The sequence below is a fragment of the Mauremys mutica genome, chromosome 19 (assembly GCF_020497125.1).
Source record: "Mauremys mutica isolate MM-2020 ecotype Southern chromosome 19, ASM2049712v1, whole genome shotgun sequence".
Classification (NCBI taxonomy): Eukaryota; Metazoa; Chordata; order Testudines; family Geoemydidae; genus Mauremys; species Mauremys mutica.
In genome coordinates this window covers 10,121,662-10,145,570 of record NC_059090.1, presented here as the reverse complement: position 1 = coordinate 10,145,570, position 23,909 = coordinate 10,121,662, and the positions used below count along the sequence as shown (strand labels likewise).

Below are 23,909 nucleotides of genomic sequence, written 5' to 3'. Positions count from 1 at the left end.
CCCGTTCCACCCTCCTCGCCCATCCGCCACTCTGACCACGGATGCCTCAGCGCTCGGCTGGGGAGCTCACCTGGGCGACCTACACACCCAAGGCCTTTGGTCACCCCTAGAGCTCGCTCTACACATCAACATCCGCGAGCTGCGAGCGATCCGTTTGGCGTGTCACACCTTCCGCACCCGCCTGCAAGGCCGCTGCGTGACAGTGTTCACAGACAACACGACTGCAGTGTTCTACGTGAACAAGCAGGGCGGAGCCCGCTCCTCCCTCCTCTGCAAGGAAGCGATGCTCCTGTGGGACTTCTGCGTGACCCACTCGATTCACCTGGAAGCGTCCTTTCTTCCGGGAGTGCAGAACACGCTGGCCGACCATCTCAGCAGGTCGTTTCTCTCCCACGAGTGGTCTCTCCGTCCCGATGTCGTGCACACAATCTTCCAGAGGTGGGGGTTTCCCCAAGTAGACCTATTCGCGTCCAAGGAGAACAGGAAGTGCCACTTGTTTTGCTCGTTCCGGGGTCACTCGCCAGGTTCCCTGTCGAACGCCTTCCTTTACTCCTGGAAGGATCACCTCCTCTATGCCTTCCCTCCGTTCCCGCTCGTACACCGAGTGCTACAGAAGCTGCGGAGGGACAGAGCCCACGTCATACTCGTAGCTCCGGCCTGGCTGAGGCAGCATTGGTACACCCTGTTGCTAGAGCTCTCCGTTCGGGATCCCATCCCCCTTCCGTTGTGGCCGGACCTTATCACACAGGACTTCGGCAGACTCCGCCATCCGAACCTGCAGTCCCTCCATCTTACAGCCTGGTACCTGCGTGGTTGACCCACGCAGAGCGGGGCTGTTCGGCGGCAGTACAGCACGTCCTGCTAGAGAGCAGAAAGCCTTCCACTCGCTCCACCTACCTTGCAAAATGGAAGCGATTCGCGCTCTGGTGTGACCAACGAGGACTCAATCCATTCGTAGTCCCTGTCCCTACCATCCTGGACTACCTCTGGTACCTTAAGGAGCAAGGTCTTGCGGTCTCCTCCCTGAGGGTACACCTGGCAGCAGTGTCCGCCTTTCGTCCATCTGTGGAAGGTCAGTCCATCTTCTCCAACCAGATGGTTTCCCGCTTCCTTAAAGGCCTGGACCGCTTGTACCCGCCGGTGCAGCGTCCTGCCCCGGCCTGGGATTTGAACCTCGTCCTGGCCAAGCTTATGGGTCCGCCCTTCGAGCCTCTGGCCACGTGCTCTCTGCTCTACCTCTCCTGGAAGACAGCCTTCCTCGTCGCAATTACATCAGCGAGACGAGTCTCTGAGCTCCGTGCTCTAACGGTTGGTCCACCATACACCGTCTTCCATGGAGACAAGGTGCAGCTTCGACCACATCCGGCCTTCCTCCCTAAGGTGGTGTCGGCCTTCCACCTCAACCAGGACATTTTCCTCCCGGTTTTCTTCCCGAAGCCGCACGCCTCACTTCGTGAGCAACAGCTGCACACCCTGGACGTCCGCAGGGCGCTTGCCTTTTACATCGAGCGGACGAAACCCTTCCGACGTTCGACCCAGCTGTTTATCGCAGTCGCCGACCGCATGAAGGGCGAGCCGGTCTCCTCACAAAGGATTTCCTCCTGGGTGACGGCATGTATCCGCACATGCTACAAGCTTGCTCGCGTGCCAGCATGCCACCTCACCGCTCACTCCACGAGGGCGCAAGCCTCGTTGGCTGCCTTCCTGGCCCATGTCCCCATCCAGGACATCTGTAGAGCGGCTACCTGGTCTTCTGTCCACACCTTCGCCTCCCACTACGCGTTGGTGCAGCAGTCACGAGACGACGCAGCCTTCGGCTCCGCGGTTTTACACTCCGCCACGTCTCACTCCGACCCCACCGCCTAGGTAAGGCTTGGGAATCACCTGACTGGAATGCATAGGAGCAATCATTCGAAGAAGAAAAGACGGTTACTCACCGTAGTAACTGTTGTTCTTCGAGATGTGTTGCTCCTATCCATTCCAGACCCGCCCTCCTTCCCCACTGTCGGAGTAGCCAGCAAGAAGGAACTGAGGAGCGGATGGGCCGGCTGGGGTATATAACAGGCGCCATAGCGGCGCCACTCCAGGGGGCGCCCAGCCGGCCCGCCGGAGTTGCTAGGGTAAAAATGTTCCAGAGAGCCGTGCACGCGCGGCGCGCACACCTGACTGAAATGGATAGGAGCAACACATCTCGAAGAACAACAGTTACTACGGTGAGTAACCGCCTTTTCTGCAATGAAAACTGTTTATGGGCCTTTGGAGGAGTTAATAACATTTTTCTCCTTTGTTCCACTGAGAATAAATTCTAAGCAATTAATCCAAAATGTGAATGTTAGAAATAGTGGAAAATCTGGTCCCAAAAGCAGTCATGAGGTACCCATCTTTCAGCTTATTTTTCTTATTTTTTTATTTTTTATTTTTTTTTAAACCTTAACTGCTGTTGTAATAAGGAAGTATATTGCCATCATGAATAGTTTTTTTAAGCAATTACTTTGGTATGTAGACCAACATGATTGGCCCTGTCCTGCTCCCTCTGCAATCAATTGAAGTTTTGCCACTGGCTTTTTGTTTAATCTACTTTTTTTTTATAAATTATACTTAATTAGAAATGTTTACATGTGATCTGGTACTAGTCAACCAAATCTTAAGTTATAAAGAAAAAGACCTAATAAATTAATATGTTTGCAGTATATTTACATAAAAAACCTCAAGTGTTAGGTATAAGCACATTTCCCATACAAGTGTACTTAGCCTGAAGTTGTGTTATACTATGTCTCTATCGGATCTGCCTACACCAGGTTATTGGGATGTGAACTTTTTTTGCTTCCTAGCTATGTAGGTGTACAGAAAGTAGAGTAAAATTTTGGAAGAAATAAAGAGAGCAAATGTAAGGGAATGAAATACGGGTGCCAGATAGAGGCTCTAGACTGAAATAGGGTGTAGTAGTAAGAGCGTACTCTTAAAAGAACACTAACAAAAACTCAGATACTGAATTCGTGTGATAAAGCTAAATAGCCTTTTTTTATCTTCTAGTTTTTAACTAGATGATAAAACATTTTCAATGATTCTATATAAAAAGTGGATGATTCATCCAGTGTTGATTTCAGCAACTGGAACAGGACAACTAGCTATCAAGTTTTTATAAACAGATGGCTTAAATGGCTATATAAATAGGCCACATCATAAGTCACTGGTATTAATTGAAATTATTGATATACTATTTCATGTACTTGATTATGAAACTGCAGGTTTCCTTTCTTATATATATATTTATGCATGGTCTTTTTATCTCCTAGTTGTTATGCCACTCCAGAGGTTGAACTTACATTGTTGGCTTTTGCACTAGCCAGAGGGAGTGTTGCTAAAGTGATAAGTTCACTTTGTACTATCACTGATCATCTGGACACACTATACAAGGCTTCTTCACTCATCTCTTCCATGGCAACTGTTAGACAAAGCCTGCTTTATAAATATGGTAAATATTTCAGGGACATCTTTAAATGCTACAGAGAGAGAGCACGAAAGTGTGTGCGTGCGCACGCATGCAAGCAAGAGATCAATCATAGACAGCTTTCCAAATTGTCTGTGTGTGTAAACTGGTTGTTTGATCTTTTAATCGGTATAAAAGGATTTTATTTTAATGAATATTATCAAGCTGAAAAGAAAGGTATATCTCCTAAAACAGTACTTGCATCAGAGCAGTAATAACGCTAGAATTTGATATCCTTGTGATCCTTCCAAGATCCAAAGGTGATGTCACCTTGGAGAAGGAAGTCTGTAATCCTGCGCTCAAGTAATGCATGGGCAGTTGGCTCAGTAGTAAGATGATAAAGGTGTTTGCATCTCTATTAAGTTTATCTAGTGGTACTAGTCTTTGTCTTCCTACAAGTTCCTGAATTTTTTTCTCTGTCCAGTTTTATTGAGAGTAGAATGACATTTATTTATAATTTGTTAATGTTTTTGTCATAGCTGAATCATGTAGTGTAACTCAGACCTAAGTACAATTCTTTTGTTTTCGCTTTCAATAAATAAACTTACCTAGATGTTTATTGTAGGTTTAAACATGAACCTGGTCTAGCATAAGGCAGTAAAATGTCTTTCTGTGGGTATCAACTTAAGCTTTACTTCTGTCAGATGTGTTTTAACCTCTGTAGTTACAAATAAGCTTAATACGATTGAAAGTGAGGGGGCTTTATTTTTTGGGGTTTTTTTGTTTGTTTTTGGAGTTTTCAGTTTGTATACATTGCTCATTTAACAGTATTTTGTGTATGACCAATATCCCCATTTCCTTCTGTGTAGTCAGTTTCCCTTGTGTTTGTTTGGATTTTCACTTAACAGAGAGAGGAAAACATTTTTAAATAGGAAAATGTGATTGCAAACCACAATTAGCATGCAGATTTAGGAACAGGTATATAGTACCAAAAATTATTTTTAATTTTTTTTAATTGACCATCTCAGGTTAATGGTATAACTTTAACCACTTGTCTCCAGTCCTGAATTACTGGATATTCTTAGCAGGCATGCAGGTGTGAACCTAATGTAGAGAAATACTTTCACCAGACTCCACTGCTGGTTCTGGTGTGTGACAAATGTAAACATGTTATGCATAAAATATCGTTACTACAACATTATGCTCAGAATTGTGGAAAGTTACTTCTGTTTCCCACAGCATCTCTATCGCTGGCTCCTCATACAATAAAAGTGATATTTAGTGTTCCATGTGCTGTGAACACTTTAATTCAAAATGTGTGTGTTTTGACAGTCCTCCAGCTGTAACAATTCTTAATTTTTTGTCTTTGTACACTTAAAATTTCAACTGTTATGTTGCAATAACATGGATTTTGCATTTGTTTCCTTTGTATAAGGTAAAAAGATCTTGTGGTGGTGAGATTCTTTATTTTTTTTCTTAATTTTTTTACCTTCTCTCTGTGTAGTAAATTTAGAATGCCATTGGCAAACAAGCTCTATATTGTTTTGTTTTATAGTTCTGATAAACCTGTTGATTTTGCTTGTTCAGGAAAGCCGCTACAGCTAACCCTTCAGGCATGTGACGTGAAAGGAAAGGAAGATAAATCAGGGCCTGAAAACCTCCTTGTTGAGCCATGGACAGGGGATGGTAAGTGTATAGTCCTTTTCTTTATGGTTTCTTGTAGTGGTTCAGATCTGTACATTTTCACACTGATTGACAGTTAGAAAAAAGGAACTACGGTAGACACAGTGCTTCTAAATTGTAATGCTCACTCACAGGGAATTTCTCTTAGGAACTGTTCCTTCCCCTAAAACAAGTTTGGTATCTTATGTCAGCTTATTTGGTGCATTGGCCGAAAGTGAATAGCAGGCTGGTGTGAAAAACTTCATAGCAGAGCAGCATTTTGCTCTGAATCACTAGGGGCTTCCCAAACACTGATGGAGGGTTGGAAGAGAAAATCATATAGACTATCCTTGGGTGGCTGAATACTTGGTTTCAAGAGTCAACAATCCTTTAATTGTTGATGATTCTCTTAGTCAAAATGTTCTTAAAAGTCAGAAATAACAGTGTAAACGAGGCAGTAAATAATGCTTTGACTTGCAGAGCCAATGTGCACTTCTCTAGAATGCCATTTGAGGTGCTTAGCACACAACATACTTGGGGGCATGTAAATTGTGCACTGTAGAGGTGGCGTATGCATTGGAAATCAGTTTGTCTTTCTTGGCGTTGTTTGCAGTCAAAGTTTGGGGGTGTTTGCATTGAAAAGTTTTGTTTCTTCCACTTCTTCAGCTTCTAGCTGAAGTAACGTTGCCCTGGCATTTTGCTCTTGATGCCACCGTTTAACTTCAGGATATTGTAACAAAAGGAGGGATTTATAGCTCATGTTCTTCTGAGGTTTTTCTTTCATTTAAGAGGAGGTAGAATGGTCTTGGCAGTGTTGTTCTGGCTTTCAGAAAAGCTGTCATTTAGATAAGTAAACACTGTCATTCAGTGGTCCCAATAACTTTCAATGGGAGTGACTTTTCACTAAAACTTAGCAGTTATAAGAATTATTTCCTGTTACTGGAGAGACTGTGGCTGTGAAGACACGGTCCTGAGGAAGGATATACTAACACAACCCTGTGTTGAATGTACACCTTTTGATACAGCATCGTCTTTTATAAGCAGAATTACTAATGCCAGCGTTATAATTTACTATTTCATTTGGACTCTCAAGTCTCATTCACTGGCTGAATCTTTGCTATAGAACATGGCGCTGGGTTTTGTTTTACTCCTCTCATTTTAATTCTGTATCCATTTATTTTAAGGTGACAGTCCTCTAAACCTCATCCTGTTTTCATTGTTCCTTTAGGTTTTCTTACTGAGACTGGAAAGACCAGAGCAAGTATCATTCTTTCTACGGGAACTGAATCTACATTCCAGGTGACACAAATTAGAATAAAGGTAAGGAACTTGTTTGCATTATTCAAGCAGATTCTTGTATTAATGCTTTTTTCTTGGTGGTGGAGTTTAGACGGTTATTCACCTTGTACAGCTTTGTGATTAATTTGCAAGAAATTTGAGTGACAGCAGTTTGGGTTTTGTTTTGTATTTGCACGAGTCACAGGAAACTTGCACGAAAAGAAAAATACAAATTTCCTCTGGTTACAGAATGCTGCCACAAGTGTACTCTGTAGAGCGTTCCATCTATTTTATGTTGCCTCTGTCTGTATCTTATTCAGGCCAATGAGGTATTTCCAATTCTTGTGTATGTAGTATAATGCTTGCCATGTCTTTAAACAGCAACATTACTCTGGTGTGGAGGTTAAAACTTATGTCCCAAACATTGGTAGAATCTCATAGCAGGAAGGAAGCTGTGATGAGGTTTTTACAGCTTGCTTTTCCGTTGTTGAAACTATAGCTTACTGTCCCAAAGCCTGTGTGCATGCTTTGTACTGCCCACCTGAATTGAGGATGACTAGACTCTTGTGTTTGTAAGTTCTCATCAGTTGGGGATGGAGGAGAGGGCAGTATCTCAACTGTTCAAAAATTATAGTGCAATGATACCTGGATACAATTAAAAAAAAAATGCCACAGCTTTTTGTGTAGAAAAGCAAATTGAATCAAGATGCAGGCTTTTTCTTGCTTGCTTGGCTGCAGGTGAGATGGTGGCAAAAATGAAACTTAGCTATGAGTTTGAGCCTTAATCTTTCAGAGATGTTTAATCTTTCTGAAACATTTCCTGTGTCATGTTCCTTCAAAACAAAGAAAATAAATAATATGATTCCAAAGAATCGCAGATCAATTTTGCCGGTCTCTGGTTTGATTTGAGTAACTCTTTCTTATAAGCAGAAACATCATTTTATTGTTATCCTAGTTTTCTCTGTGTTGCTCCAGCATTATGTTCTCCTTTCAGGTTCGGAAAGGTGCTATTGGAGCCCGGTGTGGTTTGGTGTTCGCATATAACAGCTCTTCAGAAAAATTTAATGCAGAGGAACATTTTAAAAAATTTGAAAGCTATGACAAGTGGAAGCTACAAGAATTCAGGCAATTTTTAAAAAACAGGTAAAGGTGGGGAGGGTGGTAATGAAATTTTAAAAAAATTAACGTTGCAGCAAACCTTCTCTACCCTGTTATAAAAGTCAGAGTGTTGATGAGGTGGGAGAAGTCGTTAACATTTCTTTGTGCTTACTGCTGTAGCTGCAAATAAAGTCACTTGCCACTGAACGCCTAAAGGTCTACATTTAAAACTTAATCATGACCAGCCCAGGTTGAACTAAAATCTCAGTTTGATACTTTTGAGAAGCTGTGTCTATACAGAATGCTGATTCCTAATAGCTGTATTGTTGCCTTTCTCTACAAGTATGCTGCAAAATTATTGCCTTGACTTTAAAAATAAAAATAAAAAAAAATCTATGGCAGACATGCATTTGCTGGAGTCTGTGCACGTGAAATGTTTCTGCTACATTTTCCTGAATCTTTAATTTTCCCAACAGGTAAAAATAGTTGGGTAACATAGCAGTAGGGCAATCCCTAAATTTTTTTATTATAACTTTAGTTGATCTGATTTTATCTGCAGAAGTGATTGTTCATGTGATGAACTGGGAGAGGATGATCCTGTTGGCTGGTTTGAGGTGGAAGAAGAATGGGATGAAGTGGAGGTCAAAATGCAGCAGTGCAGAATTTCCCAAGTAAGTAATAATTAGAACAGACTGACTGAGGTATGAATGAGGAAATGGTCATCTTCCTGCTTTCTTGAAGACCAGTTAAATAATCATCAGGTTTTTGTTACCAAAGAAGAGGCCTTGACTAGCGCTAAAAAGTCAGTGAGAGCCACTGGAGGTAAGGCCACAGTTTATTTAGATTTAGCATGGACATTACTGTCTCAAAAGTGTAAAAAGTTTCCACTCACTGGATTGTTTCAAGAGGATGAGTTCCACTGTAAGCCTAATGATTAGAACATGAAACAAGCTGCACAATCACAGTTCTTCATATATTCTAATTTGCTCACTTTCAATTACTACAAAATAAAGACTAAATAACGAAGAGTCTTTGTGGCACCTAAGCTTATGCCCAAATACATTTGTTAGTCTCTAAGGTGCCACAAGGACTCCTCGTTATTTTTGCTGATACAGACTAACACGGCCACCACTCTAAAATAAAGACTAGATTCTGCAACCCTTATTCATGATAAGTAGCACCTTGTTCCTTGAGTAATTCCATGGATTTCAGTGGAACTACTTGAATACTGCACTACTCGGCATCTTAATTTGCACCAATTAAAAGTGAAACTTGTCTTCCAGTGCATGTTGTTGTTTCGGGTTTAATTTTAATTTGGTTTCAGGGTCCCAAATCTCTTCTTCCTGGGGGAGGAAACACCAGAGGTGGCTGCTCAGGGACAAAAGTGAAAAGTCCCTGTTGCATAATGGAATCCAGAACATGCCATTTCCTTATTCAGTAGCTGTCTGAACTGTTATGCATGTACTGTACATATTTGTTCCCCAAATTTTGTGATTACAGGATTAAAAAATACCTTTGGACTCTGGGGATGCATTCCTTAATGGATAGTCTCAGCTTCAGGTTCTTTATACTAATGTAGAAAGAATTGCAAGTTAAATGCTTTATCCCCTACTTGTTTTTATAATCTAATGATTTTCCGCTTGCAGGGAAACTTGGCGCTATAAGATTAAGCAATAGAATGCAGTTTACAAAATGAGTTAGATTGGTAATTAAATGACTGAGTTTGCAAGTGAACATGGCAGTCACAGAACCCCCTAGTATGTAGCTCATATAGAGCCTTCAGAATTAGTGTTTTACAAAAATGGGGGGTGGGGTGGTAGGCCAGGACACTGGCTTTGCCTGAATAATATCATAGGATCTTAAATGTTTGTGAGTCTCTTGCTCTTGAAATCAGGATTTATGAACAGCGTTTGTGCTATTTTTATGTCTCTATCCAGTATTTAATGGTGAAGTTCTTGTGCACAAGGCAAGACACAGCAGAGCGCCTAGGAGTTCAAGGCCTGAATGTTCTGGGATATCTTCGGCCTGTGGTAGGGGAGCCCAACAAAAGCATGAACTGTCTGAAATGCAAAGCAACAGATGACAGCATTTGTGGAACAACCCTTCTCCTGAAGACACTTCATTTCATCCAACAACTTGCACAGGACCTGGTATGTTTCTCTCCACATTTGTTCACTTCTTTAAAGCATGTGGTCTTGTTACAAGAATAAATGGTGGTACACCAAAGACAAACCTTAAAAGAGGCATTATAAAATAATGTAGTGGCCAGAGAGCAAGCTCTAACTACATTCAATGGTAATAATATGCAAGTCATGAAACTTGAAGTGTCTGGAAAATGACTTTTAGTATACTAAGATGCCTTATAAAAGGGTGCTTAAATAAGTTAGGAATATGTCTTCTTTAAGAAAACCAGAACTGAACTGCATTTCCATATCTCACACTTTATGATAAGTGGGATTAATGCTACATATATAAAAGTTCCACTGCCTTTTAAATAGCCCCACTGCATCTCTTGGAAGCATACAGGAGGATTAGAACAGGTGTATAGACTAGAACTTGTTCTCCACTATTTGAGTGAGTTAGATTTGTGAGAAAGTTGGGACATACAAAAGGAAGTGAAAATTGTTAGTCTGACGCAACAAAAAGAAAAGATATTGCTGGTTCATCCTAATGGGAGCCTGACCATGTTGTGTCCTGAGACCGGAGTGGCATTTCAGATGCAGCTTGATACTTCTTTCATGCTCCATATGTTGCAGTTTTCACTGTGTTTTTGTAAACATGAATTGTGTAGAATGAATTCTTCAATCTTGTATTTTCTTTGTCTCTTTTAGGTTCAACAGAAAGAAAGTGGATTAAAGTACAGATCATTCTTGGACTTCACAGGCCTTGACTTGCAGCTTTTCTGGAATTTTTACAATAAACTACACCAAAAGTAGGGCCCTCCTCCATCACAAAATTAGCCATAAATATGTTTACATACAGTGCATTTTATTCAGCTGATGTTTTCTGCCGTTAAGCTGAAGTAGCCAATATTTTCCCTTCTCTCTGTTGTTTCATCTGTTTTTTTAGCTATAAAGTTACATAGATGCTTGTAACCTTTAAGTTTCGGTACAGTAAGTTTGATTCCTGTCTAGGTGTTAGGGGTTTGGGTGTAGGTTTTTTTTTCTTTTTTTTTTACTCAGAGGATCTCTTAGCGTCTCTTTCTCGTAGAGCCGAGACAGTGATGCTTGCTTTAACAAAGCAGTGTGTGCTGGAAATGAGCTCTTCCAGTGAAGATTTTACTTTTGTTTGTTTTCCTTTTAGCCCAAGGGAAGAATGTCTCTTTGCCCAGACTGTGCTACTGCAGCTTCTTCAGAGCTGCTTCTCTGTGCTTACTGGAAACAATAAAACTATTAAATCTCAGGAAGCTTCTCAAAGCAAAACTTCTGGCCAAACAGAAGCTGCAGTAGAGCTCTACAGGCATTTGTGTGAAGGTTCGTTAATATTATGCTGTCACTTACTAACTTTGTTGTTGTTGTTTTGTTTTAAAGGAGTTTTATACTAGTGTCAACTTGGAGCAAGTATTTTCCAAAACCCAAGCCAGCTGCTGTTTCAGATTGTTGTGCTTTATTGCTATTTTAGACCAATGGGTTTCGCTGAGAGCTTGCTTCTGTACTTTCTTTGAGCCTCTGATGAAGTGATCTTGCATCTGCCCTGATATGTGGCCTGAAAGTGGTTGCAATGGCAAATTATTTCAGTGGAGCTGTATCTACTTGCACCAGTCAGTAGAGAATTTGGTCCTTTGACTTCAGTACTGGAATAAGTAGAAGGATTAGATTTGTATATATCGAGTATTTCTAACCACTCATCACTGTGCTAGAATGTATCCAGATGGTTGGGAAAGGACAAGTGAAATCCTGGACCCGATGGCATTGAAGTTGATGGGAATATTGTCATTGATTTCTTTGGAGCCAGTACTTTGCCTTATATATTTAAGTACAATGATTTCAATAACTAGTATACATAGTAAGAAATTATGAAAAACAAGGAATAAATGAATGACTTTGTACTGAGTGTGGTACATTTTGAAAGTCGTGTCCCCCTGTCTTCCCTCCCCGCTTCCCCCCCAGGTTGACAGTTGGTCTTATAAATAAATATAACATTGAAGGTCCTGAAGTGAATCAAGTCATTTGAATCAGAGGTCTTCTCATAAGATCTTTCTTGCTAGACTTCAGAAAGCTTTCTCACATGTTTGTGTAGACAAACCTTAAGTAACCTGTAGTTTGCAGCAAGCTGGGTTGAAATCTATCCTTTACTAGTGTGCTGTCCATGCGGACTCCGCTGATACGCACTAGTAGTTCCTTACTGCGCCTTTGATCCTACTCCCATATCTAAGTGGGGTAGATCAGAGTGCACTAAGGAACTGTTAGAGCAGGGGTGTGCCGAGTCTTCATTTATTCACTCTAATATAAGGTTTCGTGTGCCAGTAATACATTTTAACATTTTTATAAGGTCTCTTTCACTAAGTCTATAATATATAACTAAACTATTGCAGTATGTAAAGTAAATAAGGTTTTTAAAATGTTTAAGAAGCTTCATTTAAAATTAAATTAAAATGCAGATCTCCCCGGACCGGTGGCCAGGACCTGGGTAGTGTGAGTGGCACTGAAAATCAGCTCGCGTGCCGCTTTCAGCATGCGTGCCATAGGTTGCCTACCCCTGTGTTAGAGCATGTTAACAGGGTCCATATGGACGGTTGTTGCGCAGCAGGCTACCTCAGTGTATATTTATATTCCAGCTTGTTGCAAGCTAAATGTTCTTGAAGATCAATCCTTATGTGTGTACGTGAGGAGTATTTTATGTGCTTTGGAAAGACTAGTGTCATGGAAAAGAAATAAAATTTTATAGTTATTAAAGATATATACTTGATGATTGATTTGAAATTGTACCACTGTTTCCTTTTTTATGAACAGTAGTGGACATGAGTGATAGCAACTTCACACCCATGACAATGCTAAAGCAGGAAGTTAAGAACACATTGCTCAATGGAGCAGCTATCTTCTTCCCAGATAGACAGACCAGACGGGACCAGCTCTTCACCATGATGGTAAACCATGCAATGAGAAATGATTGCTTTTGGCTTTGTTAGAATTATTTTCTAAGGTAGAAAAGAAGAGAAAAGAAAGCAAGTATCTGTTTATCCCTCTCTTTTTCTTCACAATCACTTCATTCCAGATGAGGCGAGCTTGCCTTTACCTTTTCATAAAGTAGTAGTTTCAGTTCAGATGGTCTGTCTTAGAATGTCAATCTTCAAAGGAAGGCTCTTTTATACCCTCAAAAGTGACTGTTTAAAGAGGGAAACATGGCATTGTGAAGTTCCATATTAGTGGCCTTTTATTTGTAAAGTGAGCAGAGCCTATCACTTAATCTTGTACATATAACCCCTATTTTATATAGGAGGAAACCTGAGGCACAGGATGCAGTGACTTTACATATGTTCTAGTGTCCAAGTCTGTGTGAGAACTTAAAATATTTTATATCTTGTTTTTCCTCATAATTTAGAACCTGTTGGAATACTGAAAGTGTAAAATTCACGTGCTGTATTTTTTTTAACTCTTGCATGTGCATATGGGTCTGTAGGATTTCTTATGTGTGATGGGATACTACATTTATAGTATAAAAATAAAGCACAGTAGCATTTAGAGAAGACACAATTAGGAGATGCAAGGAAAAGTGATTTAAATGCCATTTTAAAATCAAGATTTGCTTAGTGGCAAAGAACTTAAAGATCCAATTTCAATGGGGACTGATTTTTTAAAAAAAAAACAACATTTTTACAAATCAAGGATAAAGCTCAGAAAATGGATATTTTTCATAATGAAACTGCAGACCAAACAGTTCTTGGAGTTGTGCAAATATTAATCCTGTAGTCCACAAAAAGTATTTCCTGGTCCTGTCATTCTTTATAATTCTTTGCTATTACAAAAAAAACATTTTTTTTTAAACGTAAACCTCTTCCATTTCCTAGAAAAACATCACAGAACAGGAACATAAGCAATCTGTGCATCTCACCTTCAGATCCCTGTGTATGTACTTCAGGTAAGGCTCTTTGATATTAAAAATAACTTTTCTTCTCTGATTATCTTCATCCTATTGATCCTTTTCAATAATTCCACATTCTTCTGAAAAGAAATGGAAGTCAGCAAAATTGTTAATGCACTTTCTCCTTAGGAGAATAAAAATCTGTACGTTTTACTAATAGTGACTGGCTCAAAAAGCAATAACAAAAGATTGCCCCAGGGTGAAAATAATTACTGAGGCTGTGGTATATTGCCCAGAGTCTCTGAGTAGCATTGTTTACTGGTTTATCCTTGGTCAATTTTTTTCAAACTAATGTTGTCCTTGGAAACAGTGGATATTTGTTGCATCTTTAAAATACCTCCACACTGATAAAGGTATAGAACATTTGATTTTTCCTTCAGAAATGATGAGTAAATGATCTCTGCAGATTATCATCACAACAGGGCATCTGTTTCAGACTTCGATCATTAGCTGTTCCTCAGTAAGCTCTATTTTTTTTGCAGTGATCAGGATCCAAGTGGACTTTTATTGCTACCAGATAAGGAAGTTTCTGAGGACTTTGACATCAGCCAAGTGCTGTCAGTCATGGATACCCTTCTGTTGGTGGCAGCAAGAGAGGTAGCTGTCCTTTGAGATTGTCTATTCTCACTTCTCCTTTTCTGGCTGCCTTTCTACAGTATGTGATATGCTCTCAAAGGCATGTTGCACATGAAGAGCCGGAAGACAGTAGTTAACGGGACTATTCCCATGAGTAAAATTAATTATGTATGATTGTAGGATTGGGCCCCCACTCATTTAAATGTTATATGTTAAGCAGTAACAACATTTAATATTAAGAAACAAGGCACATACTGAATAGGTTGCCTTAGGGAGTTTTTCCATAGAGTTCCTTAGTAACTGCGTTGAAGCTGTAAAAGAATTGAGCTAATTAAACCAGATTGAAGGGCGGGAACCAGTCATGGTATCATAGGCTGAAAGACCTGTGCTTGGGAAAGTAAGGACTTTTCACATGTGAAAATAATTAGCCTATGTTACAGAATGTGCTGAAAGCCTTAACTGATTGCCCCAAATGTAGTTGTAACTACTTAGACCTGTTTGCTGCTCATCTTACTGAGTTACTAAAACAGCTTTCAAATATCACTTCTTTATGAATTTTTTTTTAACCACTAGCAGTTCATATATGACTGGTCTTTTGCTTTTCATCTTTTTTGTGGCGGGTGGTGTATCACATAATCTGTCACACAGCAGTGCGTGGAGTATCATTGATGTGTTATTGCCCTGCATGGGATATCATTGTTGTATCATTACTTTTCAGTGTGAAATGATGATGCTGGATGTTGCCCAGCAGGAGAGTGGCACAGTGTTGGCATCCTTATTCTGGTCTGCACAGGGAAGCCTCCTTTCATGGTGCTACCTACAACTTAAGGGCAATGATAATACAGCCAAGAGTCTTGCCATGGAAATTCTTAAAAAATGTAAGTTCCAGAGCTGAGTCATGCCTAGTATATACAATAAGGCAGTACTTTAAAATATCATCTCAAGAAGCTGATTAGCATTTTTATCTCTAGACACTCATCATGATATCTGAAGCATCCTTATAATTATAGTGCTCCTAACAAATTTCAAAATTGGCCCAGAGCCATCTGGACCAATTTCCAGTAACCAGTATGGTTAAAGTTGTTGTATTTATTGTTATGTCTGAGGAGTCTGTAGAATCATGAGAAACTAATTTGGACCAAAAATTTCACTGGCTATTGAATCTATGAAGAAACAAAATTTAGTTCCATTTTAGATATTTTTCCTTAGTTGTCCGTTTTTAGGGCATCTTCCCTCCATCTCCCTCAAAAGTAATATCTCCCCTGGCTGAGACCTGTTATTTTGGTAGATCTGGGTAATCACAAGAAAAGCTGAACTCATTTTGTCTGCAGTAAGACCTATTAATCTAGGCATTTCTAAGGTTCATAGCACCAGAGCATGCTTTGTCTCAGCACAGCATCTCCAAGTTACTTGAATAACTACTTGGGACATAAATTGAATGGTTGAGTGATATTAAATTTGTACTTTGTAACGTTGGCCTATTTCTAAATTCAAACCTGGATTATATTCTATAATTTTATTTTTATACTAATTATGTATTCAGTCATTTTATTCATATCTAAAATGTTCAGCTAAAAATTGCTGGCCTTCCTCATAATTCATGTTTCATTCCTTAGTGTAACAACGATCCAGGAAATCAGATGTTTACAGTAGGGTTATTGAAACAGGCGTTTTAGCTCAAGGAGACGTAGTTTGATTACAATACTAGTTTCTCTATGAAGTGTGCTTTTGGTGGTGGTAGTGACAGTGTGTCCTATTGCCAGCAGTGGATATGTGCATAAAAATTGTGTGTCCCCCAACTGCTTTGTCTCTTTTGAATGTAAGTTCCTTGGGGCAACACCTGTCTTTCTCTATTTTGCTCAACATCAACCCCACTAGAGGTGTACAGTAAAAACACAGACTCCCAGTAGTGAATCCTCAACTTGGCTAACTTTCTATTACCTAATATGTTTTCTCTTTCTTTTTTTAGATGTGGGCCAGTTCCTGACAAATATCAGAACAATTTTAGAATCACTTTTGTCCCAATACAGTGGCAAACATATAGTAGAAAAATTAAGTAACTCTGTTTTTGCCATGGCAACCCGTCAGCTGGTAGGTGAATGACTGGAATGCCCTACCATTTTCCTTTAGTGTGGATATATTTATGAAGACTTTATAACTTTTAGGTGTTTTTTTTTTCTCTCCTTAGGTGACTTTCTTGTTGGATTTCTGCACTTTAGACATGCCACACTGTACCCTACTTCAGGGTTTCAGTACGCTGACACAGCTGCTGAGGAACCTTTGTAGTGAACCTGGAGAGAGTCTTAATAAGGTAGCCTGAGATAGATAGATATAGATACTTTACACCTCTGATTCTCTGTAACCTTTTGAATTCTGCCTCTCCTTTGCCCACCATCAGTGTATCTGATGAGCTCCTGTCCCTTCAGGATCTCTCTAAAGTGATTTTGAGCATTTTTATAGCTGAGAAGTCACATCTACAAATATGCAACCAGGTTACGTAAGAAAAATGTTCAGAACATACAACCCTTTAAGGGACTATGCATTCATCATCACCTTACTTCAAAAGATCACGTTTACTTACGTAAAATGTGTTGTGGATCAAATGAAAATGCTATGATCGCTAGTTAGAACATAAGACAGTCACTATGTGATAAAAATAGAATCACTTCCTAGATTAAGAAGTTCATGTAAATTAATACTGTTGATTGCATCATAAATATATAACAAAAGATAAGACCCTTGTCCTGGGAGCTTGCAATTTAACACACAGATCTCTGTTGGGAAAGATTAATGGGATACATTGGTTTAAAGGAGAAAGTGGAAGTTTTTAAAGGTACTGTAAAGTTTGAAACAAGATGGGGAACCTACTCCCAAGTATATGGAGCTACATGGTGAAATGCAGAGCCAAGGGTGGGAAATCTATCTGTTCTGGTTCTTGTACCACCCATTGTGGTATGTGAGTATATAAAAGCAGATAAAGGGAAGGGGAGAGTGGATTGCAAGATATGGAGTTGGAGGAGAGTAAGAGGAAATAAGACCAAAAATATATTTAAGAGTGAAATTATGCTTTTGTTCTGAAGGTGGAAATGAAGAGCTTGCACTTGATTTAGTTAAAAAATAAGCTGGTGAAAGGTTTTGAGGAGTAGTGATGCAATTGATATGGCAGCAGAGAAAGATTGTTTCAGTGTCAACATTTTGTATACTGATTTTGGAAGAGGTGAGTGACTGGAGTCCAGAGAGGAGATGATTTATAGTTAACCAAAGCTTGCATGGGGGTTCTGGTAGTTTGAATAGACAGGAAAGGATGGGTTTTGGAGGTGATAAAAAGGAAGGGAAGATGAGAGGTTTCGTGAGAGCCTGGGTATGGGAGGAGGAGAGATAAATAGATGATGACACTGAGATTATGAGCCTGTAAAATACATGGGACGCTGGAGAAGGATTGAAGACAGGAAAGAGATAACGGGGGCGGGGAGGAGTTAATAAAATACTAGTACATGCTTCATAATCTTACTTGGCGTCATTCTTTAGAGTGATGTAAGTAGAGGGATAAGTGCTTACAGTACAGGGGTGTGTGTGTGTGTATATGGTTATTCTAAACTATGGACTCAGATGTGAAATGATGCAGTGCTGTAATCCTCCTACTGAATGTTTTCCATTTGTACCCTGTAAGGTGAAAGTTGTTGTATTTTAATTATGCAGGTGGACATGGAAAGCTGGCAGAAAGAACAACCCGTGGTGCTGCGAACATGGACAATGGAATCTCCTCACAGCTATGAAAATAATTGCCATGAGGTCTCAGTCTTCCTTTGTCCTGGGGCAACTTACTTTGAGGTGGAATTTGATGAAAAATGTGAAACAGAAAGGAGGTAACTTAATAGTGTGCCATCTCTGACTCCAAAAACTATTCACAAAGGGGCAAATCCTGCACTCTGTGCAGAGAATCATTACCTACTCCACCAATTTCTCCCTCAGCATGCACCACCCACTCTGTACTCTTCTTTGCACCCCTGCTTAAAGATTCTTGACACAGCTGAGCTCCCACTTGAAAGGGTGCAGACAAACTCTTTGCACAGGCCCTGAGTGTCAAGGCTATGCTCCCTCAGGCAGTGGAACTATGCTTTCCATTGATTGCTCTTGTATTAGTGCTTGAAAAAACCTGTGGCCATCATTGCATGTTCCCACCATTCACTTTACCCTACTTGAGCACAACTATGCCAAAGTTCAGTCCTTTCTGTAACTTTATCTCTGTTTCTTTCTGGCTTGCCACTGAGAAATGCTTAATATTTGAACTTGATATTAAGGATCAGGGAGCTATGTTGTAGAAATGACTGTATATATGCTGTATGAAGTAATGTTTTTATATAATCATCTAAAGCAGTAAATACGTCTCTGAAGGGATTGTGTCTACATTGCTGAGTCTCCAGAGTGGGGTGGTTAGGGAAGTATGAGAAATTCCAAAGTAAACTTGCCCAAAAGTTTTAAAAATAAAAATGTGTAAGTAATGAGTTGCATTCTCCACAGATATGATTACCTGGAGTTTACTGATGCCAGAGGTGCAAAAACTCGTTATGATACAAAGGTTGGCACTGAGAAGTGGCCCAAGGTGAGTGACTTTAAAATATTGTGCAAAATATACATATGTTAATATTAGGGTACCCTGGAACTCTGGGGTGTGTTAGCATCATAGGTAAGAGGTTCTGCAGAGACCTTGTAATCTGATAACTTCATACCTTTGGGTGGGTGTGTGTGTGTGTGTGTGTGTGTGTATACACCCACCTCTAATGCTCAGAGGGGTAGGGGGGAGGAGAGAAATCTGTAATTCCACAGTGATGCAAGTGAATAGAATGAATGACCCAGAAGGTCCTTTCCAATACTCATGTCTGATTAACTCACTACCACCAGCTAGCATGTAGAAAACCATGTTTCACTGCAGTGAAACACAGTTGAAATTGTTCTCTGATCCCCTTGTACCTCATTAATTTTAAATAAATCTTGAGATGGCAAGTTGAATTCATTTATTATTTTCTTGTGGCCACTCAGGTGCTAGTTCATAGCTACTCCAGTGTAACCTTTCCCTGCCATTATATTTTTTAACATCAAAAGCTGTATTGTGGGCTGAAACTTTCAATTATTATTTTGACTAGAAAGTTGAAACTTTAATTGATGTAGGCTTTTCAGTCATGTTATGGGGGAGGGGGAGAGGCTAGCACATATTACAGAGAAACCGTAAGAATATTGAAAAACACAATTGCTGAAGGAAATTCATGACCCCGAAATGTCTTCCTGTTGTGTACATTTGGCAAAATGACTGTTTTGTTGCTCTGTAGAAAGTGACCTTTAAGGCTGGCCCACGGCTGCAGTTTCTCTTTCACTCTGACAGCAGTAATAATGAGTGGGGCTACAAGTTCTCCATCACTGCTTATGGCCTCCCAGATGTCGCAGTTTCTTGGGGCTTGGATTTACAGCTGCTTGTATCCAGGTTGATGGGGCGCTTGGCTTCACGGTGTATGGCACTGAAATCCCAACTGGGTAAGTTGAATTAGTTTCTCTAGCTGTCATGCTTCCAGGATGGGGATGAGTTGCAAGAATCTAATATTTTATAGTCTTAAAAGGAATACATATTGTTCCAGCCCACTCATATTTGAAAACAGAAAATCCTGACTAGGTTGCCAGTTACAGACTAAGTTGGTAATGACCAACATTTTTAACCATCTGGTGACTTTTTTTTAGTGGGCTATGTGCAGCAAGTTTGGTTGCGGCCCTATGCTCTTTAACCTTCTCTCTGGGAACAATACCAAAAAACGCCGTCACTATTGGCACCCTTTGCAGTCTTAAGAGGCCAAGAGTGGAATGGACTTGGAGACATAACTACTCTGACCCCTGGAGGTGGTCATGGCAAGTGTCAAAGCAGATTGTGTGGGGCGGAATCTTTCATTGCCATTGCATATGCTGTATCTTTTCTGTGGATTTCATGAGGATTTCGTTCTCCATAGTTTGGCAGCGTTAAATTTGCACCAGAAAATGGAAAAAGTAAGAATTCCTAGCACATAATTTATGCTGATTTTAAAATGTTCCCTTTGATCATTTGGAATTTCCTAAATCTAAAAGGAGCTGGGGGAACACTTATTTCAGTTCCTGTATTGGAGCACCATAAATCAGCATAATCTGTAGTTTATTTACTAGACCTCTGAACCATAATGCAAAATTCATTCTGATATTAACTTCTGCTTGTGTTTGTTGAGGGGTCAGTATGAAACTTCATGAGTGCTTTGCAGTGCAGAACCTGTCCATGTGGTTTGGCCAGATTTCTGCTCTGTCTGCCTAAACTTTCCCTGAAGTTTTCAGTCACGATTCTGTTTGATTGTTTACATGTATTCTGGTATCACCCACAATATATTAAGCACTGTCTACAGGCACAGGGAGGTGCAATCCCTGCCCCAGAGAGCTTGCTATTCGAGGCCCTGGTGCCATAATCTCCTCTGCACATATTTAACTTCAGTCATATGAGTAGTGAATTCAGTTGGGCTACTGACGTAAGGAAAGTTAAGAATGCATGTGTTTGCAGGGGTTAGGCCTGTGAAGATAGACAACATGCAAAGGGTTGGCCACAGGAATTACAATTGTATATGTATGTATCATGTATGAATTCAGATTTTAAAAAAAAGGAGCCCAAAGTTAGGAACTTAAGTCTATATTTAGACATGTGCTTTATTTTTCAAAAGTGCTGAGCATCCTGTAGTTCTCATTGAGGTCAACAGGAGCTCTCAAGTTTTCAGGACTCCAGAAAGTCAGGCAGATGCCTAGCTGTGGGTTTGGGAACTTAAGTTTAGGGTTTCTGTTTCCAAAAATCTGTACCTCAATGACATTATATGCATTTTGTTGCATGTTATAGGTTATGGCATGCCAGTGGTGGATGAAGTAATTGCCCTGTATCTGTAGCTTGTAAAGTGCTTTGAGTAGTTGGATACTATGGTCATGAGTACATCTTAGATGTTTAAATGTAGGGCCTTTTACAATAGTAACATGCTGTAGCATTGTATTTGTTAATCTGCATTAATGTCAGCAGTAAGACTGTACAGGAGTGGTGTGATGTCTGTCTGCTGCATATGTGGCACTAAACATCATGAGTAACTGTCAGTCTGAGACATTTTTTGTTCCACATGCCATTTCCTTTTTGTTTTCCTTTCGCAGCAGGTGTTTAAAATTGTGCATTTTTGCAGTCATAAAATTGAACAAAAATATTTAGTATTGAACATAAATCCATGTCTGTCTTGCTGTTTTTGCAGAGCTAGGTCGTGAAGCAGAGCTGCCTCCTTCAAAAGTGACAGCAGTTCTTAATTCTCCTTTATGGAAACCTGTCTTCAGGCATCAGATGTGTCCTGAGGTGACTTTGGAAGCAAATGAACCCAGTCAAGTGCACCAAAATAAAGAGGTATTTAGGCCACTGTTTCTGTTTTATGGGTAGGAAAACACTATGCATGAAAGTGGTTTTATTCAGGCTTAATGAGCTGACACATCTCTAACTGTACACTGCTAGGCTGAGGTTGCCATCTCATGGGCTGCTGAATTCTCAAAAGAAGAAAAATTTTTGTTCTGTGCCCTTTATATTCAGTTGTCATTTTTACTGTAACGTCTGTCTGAGGTATGGGTCATTCAAATATATAAATGAGATGCGAGCATTTTTAAACTGATATTAAGTAAATGTTTTAATACTCTTTCCAGACTAAGAACTCTCATGTGGATGACTGCCATAACTTTCTTCTCAACTTTGCAAAATCAGATCCTTCCCAGGATTTCTGTGGGCAAAATTCTGAGCTTTTCAAAGGATTTATACAGGCATGTAAAAAACAGGCCCCAAAGACAGATATAGTTGCTGGTTCCACTGTTGATCAAGCTGTGAACGCCACATTTGCTGCTTTGGTGTATCTCACTCCAGATTTATATGGGAAGCTACAAAAATATGGTAACTCTTATATTAGTGAATATATCAATAATGAAGGCTGATACTTTGTAAGAAATTATATTATTATTTAGTTGTAAAACTTGAAAAATGTATTTAGTTTAAAAAATATTCAGGTGGTTAGATGTTTCATCCTGTATAAAGAAAATATTACAGTGCTGCACTCACCAACTAGGCAGACTTTGTGCCACAATAGACTAATAAGATTATAATGCTTTATTAGTGTTTTTCATCATCACAGCTCTTTTCGAAGGTTAGCTAATCATCACACATCCTCTAAGTCGCATAGGCAAATAGGGTTATCCTTATTTTAAAAATGAGTAAACTAAGCCAGAGATGTTGTGATTTGACCAAGTTCACAAGGGACATTGGTTTTTGAACCGGGATTGTAACTCAAAGGTATCTGTCTCCCACAAGTTGTGCCATTAGAACACAACTCTCTCTCATTCAGCCATTTTCAGCTCTCATTAAAAGTTTCCTAAACAGCAAGGAACAAAGTGTTTACATTTTAGCAGTATTGTTTGGGGAGGAAATGCAAATGAATCCACTAAATAGTGTCATGCTTTGGAAAGTGAGCTTGCAACCCACTGTGGGGTTTAAGTTAATATTCTGCTCCTTACTCATGCAGTTGGCTCTCGGTATTGCAACTTGTACCTTTCCAGAGAGTAGGGTTGCCAACTTTTCTTTCTAATGTGCAATACACTACTTCTATGTCACAACATGCTATCTGAAGTAAGTGCTCATCTGTTGAATAAAAAAGTGATATTTGGACTCAGGGCCTGATTCTGAGGGGTACTGAGCACATGCAACTCCCATTGAAGTCCTGGGGGTAGCCTCTATTTGTCCTGCCTGTACATTTGCAGGACTCATATGTATTCACTTTAACTGTACATACTCATTTATTATTCAACTTTGCAAATAGGTCTGCTCTCAGGGTACAGGAGATGGTTTTAGTGCATTACCAGCCTTTGTACTATATCCGTAAGAACAATAGGGAACAAAACAACCTGCCTGGCATTGCCTTAAGAGGTAGATGACAGGGTCTATCGCAGCCTTTTGCAGGTATCTTATTTTATTTTAATCCTTGAGTGATGTGAAACTGAAGCAGTGAATAAAAGGGCTTTCCTCTTTCTTTTTGTTTTCACAGTCATCAGTGGAGGCAAGATGCCTCTGAATGAAGAGTTTGCACAAGTATATTCTCTGGCTGATGGGATTAGAATATGGATGGTAAGGTTCTTCAGGATGATTATTTCTATTTGGGTTTTCTTCTTTCACATTTTTTTTGCTCCTGAGCCCCAATGCGGAGTCTGTGTCACTGTACTTTGAAATGCCTTGTAAAAATGGTTTTGTTGTGGGGGGAGGGGGTGTCTGTTTTTATTTTCTCTCAATGATTGCAGATTAAATTTGTTCAACTTAGAAGTAAAAAGATCTTTTTCCTGCCTGCCAACCTTGCAAAGTCAATTTTGGCTTTAATAGTCCAGCTTAGGCCTTTCATTTCATGCATCATTACCAGTATTTAAAGGTTGTGTGAGCCAAGCTCTTCCATAGGCTTTTCAATGAAGGTGCAGAGGTAGAATTTTGCCCTGCAATTGGAATTCTTTTGATTATAGTATCATATAGTCTAACCTGTTCTTAAAAACCTACAATGACAGGGAGTCCACAATCACCCCTGGAAGCCTATTCCAGAGCTTATGCATCAGCCACAAAGAGGTATCTCCCTCACTTAGTTATTTTGGCTCTGCCGTGCTAAAAGGAGGAGAGGAAAGACTAGTACAATAATTGTGCGGGGTTTTTTTGTTATTTAAATCACCAGCTCTGGTTAAA

The 23,909-nt window shown here is 39.9% G+C and overlaps 1 protein-coding gene across 2 annotated transcripts in view; it reads left to right on the top strand.

Annotated features, from left to right (window-relative positions):
- ZZEF1 (zinc finger ZZ-type and EF-hand domain containing 1) overlaps nt 1-23,909 on the top strand; it is an 86,146-nt gene that overhangs the window by 22,519 nt on the left and 39,718 nt on the right. For both annotated transcript variants that reach the window (XM_044993960.1, XM_044993959.1), the window contains exons 8-27: nt 3,297-3,475; nt 5,018-5,116; nt 6,321-6,412; nt 7,365-7,513; nt 8,028-8,139; nt 9,406-9,618; nt 10,300-10,400; nt 10,772-10,941; nt 12,421-12,554; nt 13,476-13,546; nt 14,032-14,146; nt 14,844-15,003; nt 16,095-16,216; nt 16,314-16,436; nt 17,825-17,991; nt 18,647-18,728; nt 19,453-19,654; nt 21,412-21,557; nt 21,848-22,088; nt 23,233-23,312. In XM_044993960.1, the coding sequence (XP_044849895.1) occupies nt 3,297-3,475; nt 5,018-5,116; nt 6,321-6,412; nt 7,365-7,513; nt 8,028-8,139; nt 9,406-9,618; nt 10,300-10,400; nt 10,772-10,941; nt 12,421-12,554; nt 13,476-13,546; nt 14,032-14,146; nt 14,844-15,003; nt 16,095-16,216; nt 16,314-16,436; nt 17,825-17,991; nt 18,647-18,728; nt 19,453-19,654; nt 21,412-21,557; nt 21,848-22,088; nt 23,233-23,312 (2,758 nt within the window). The remainder of the gene's footprint in view (nt 1-3,296; nt 3,476-5,017; nt 5,117-6,320; nt 6,413-7,364; nt 7,514-8,027; nt 8,140-9,405; nt 9,619-10,299; nt 10,401-10,771; nt 10,942-12,420; nt 12,555-13,475; nt 13,547-14,031; nt 14,147-14,843; nt 15,004-16,094; nt 16,217-16,313; nt 16,437-17,824; nt 17,992-18,646; nt 18,729-19,452; nt 19,655-21,411; nt 21,558-21,847; nt 22,089-23,232; nt 23,313-23,909) is intronic.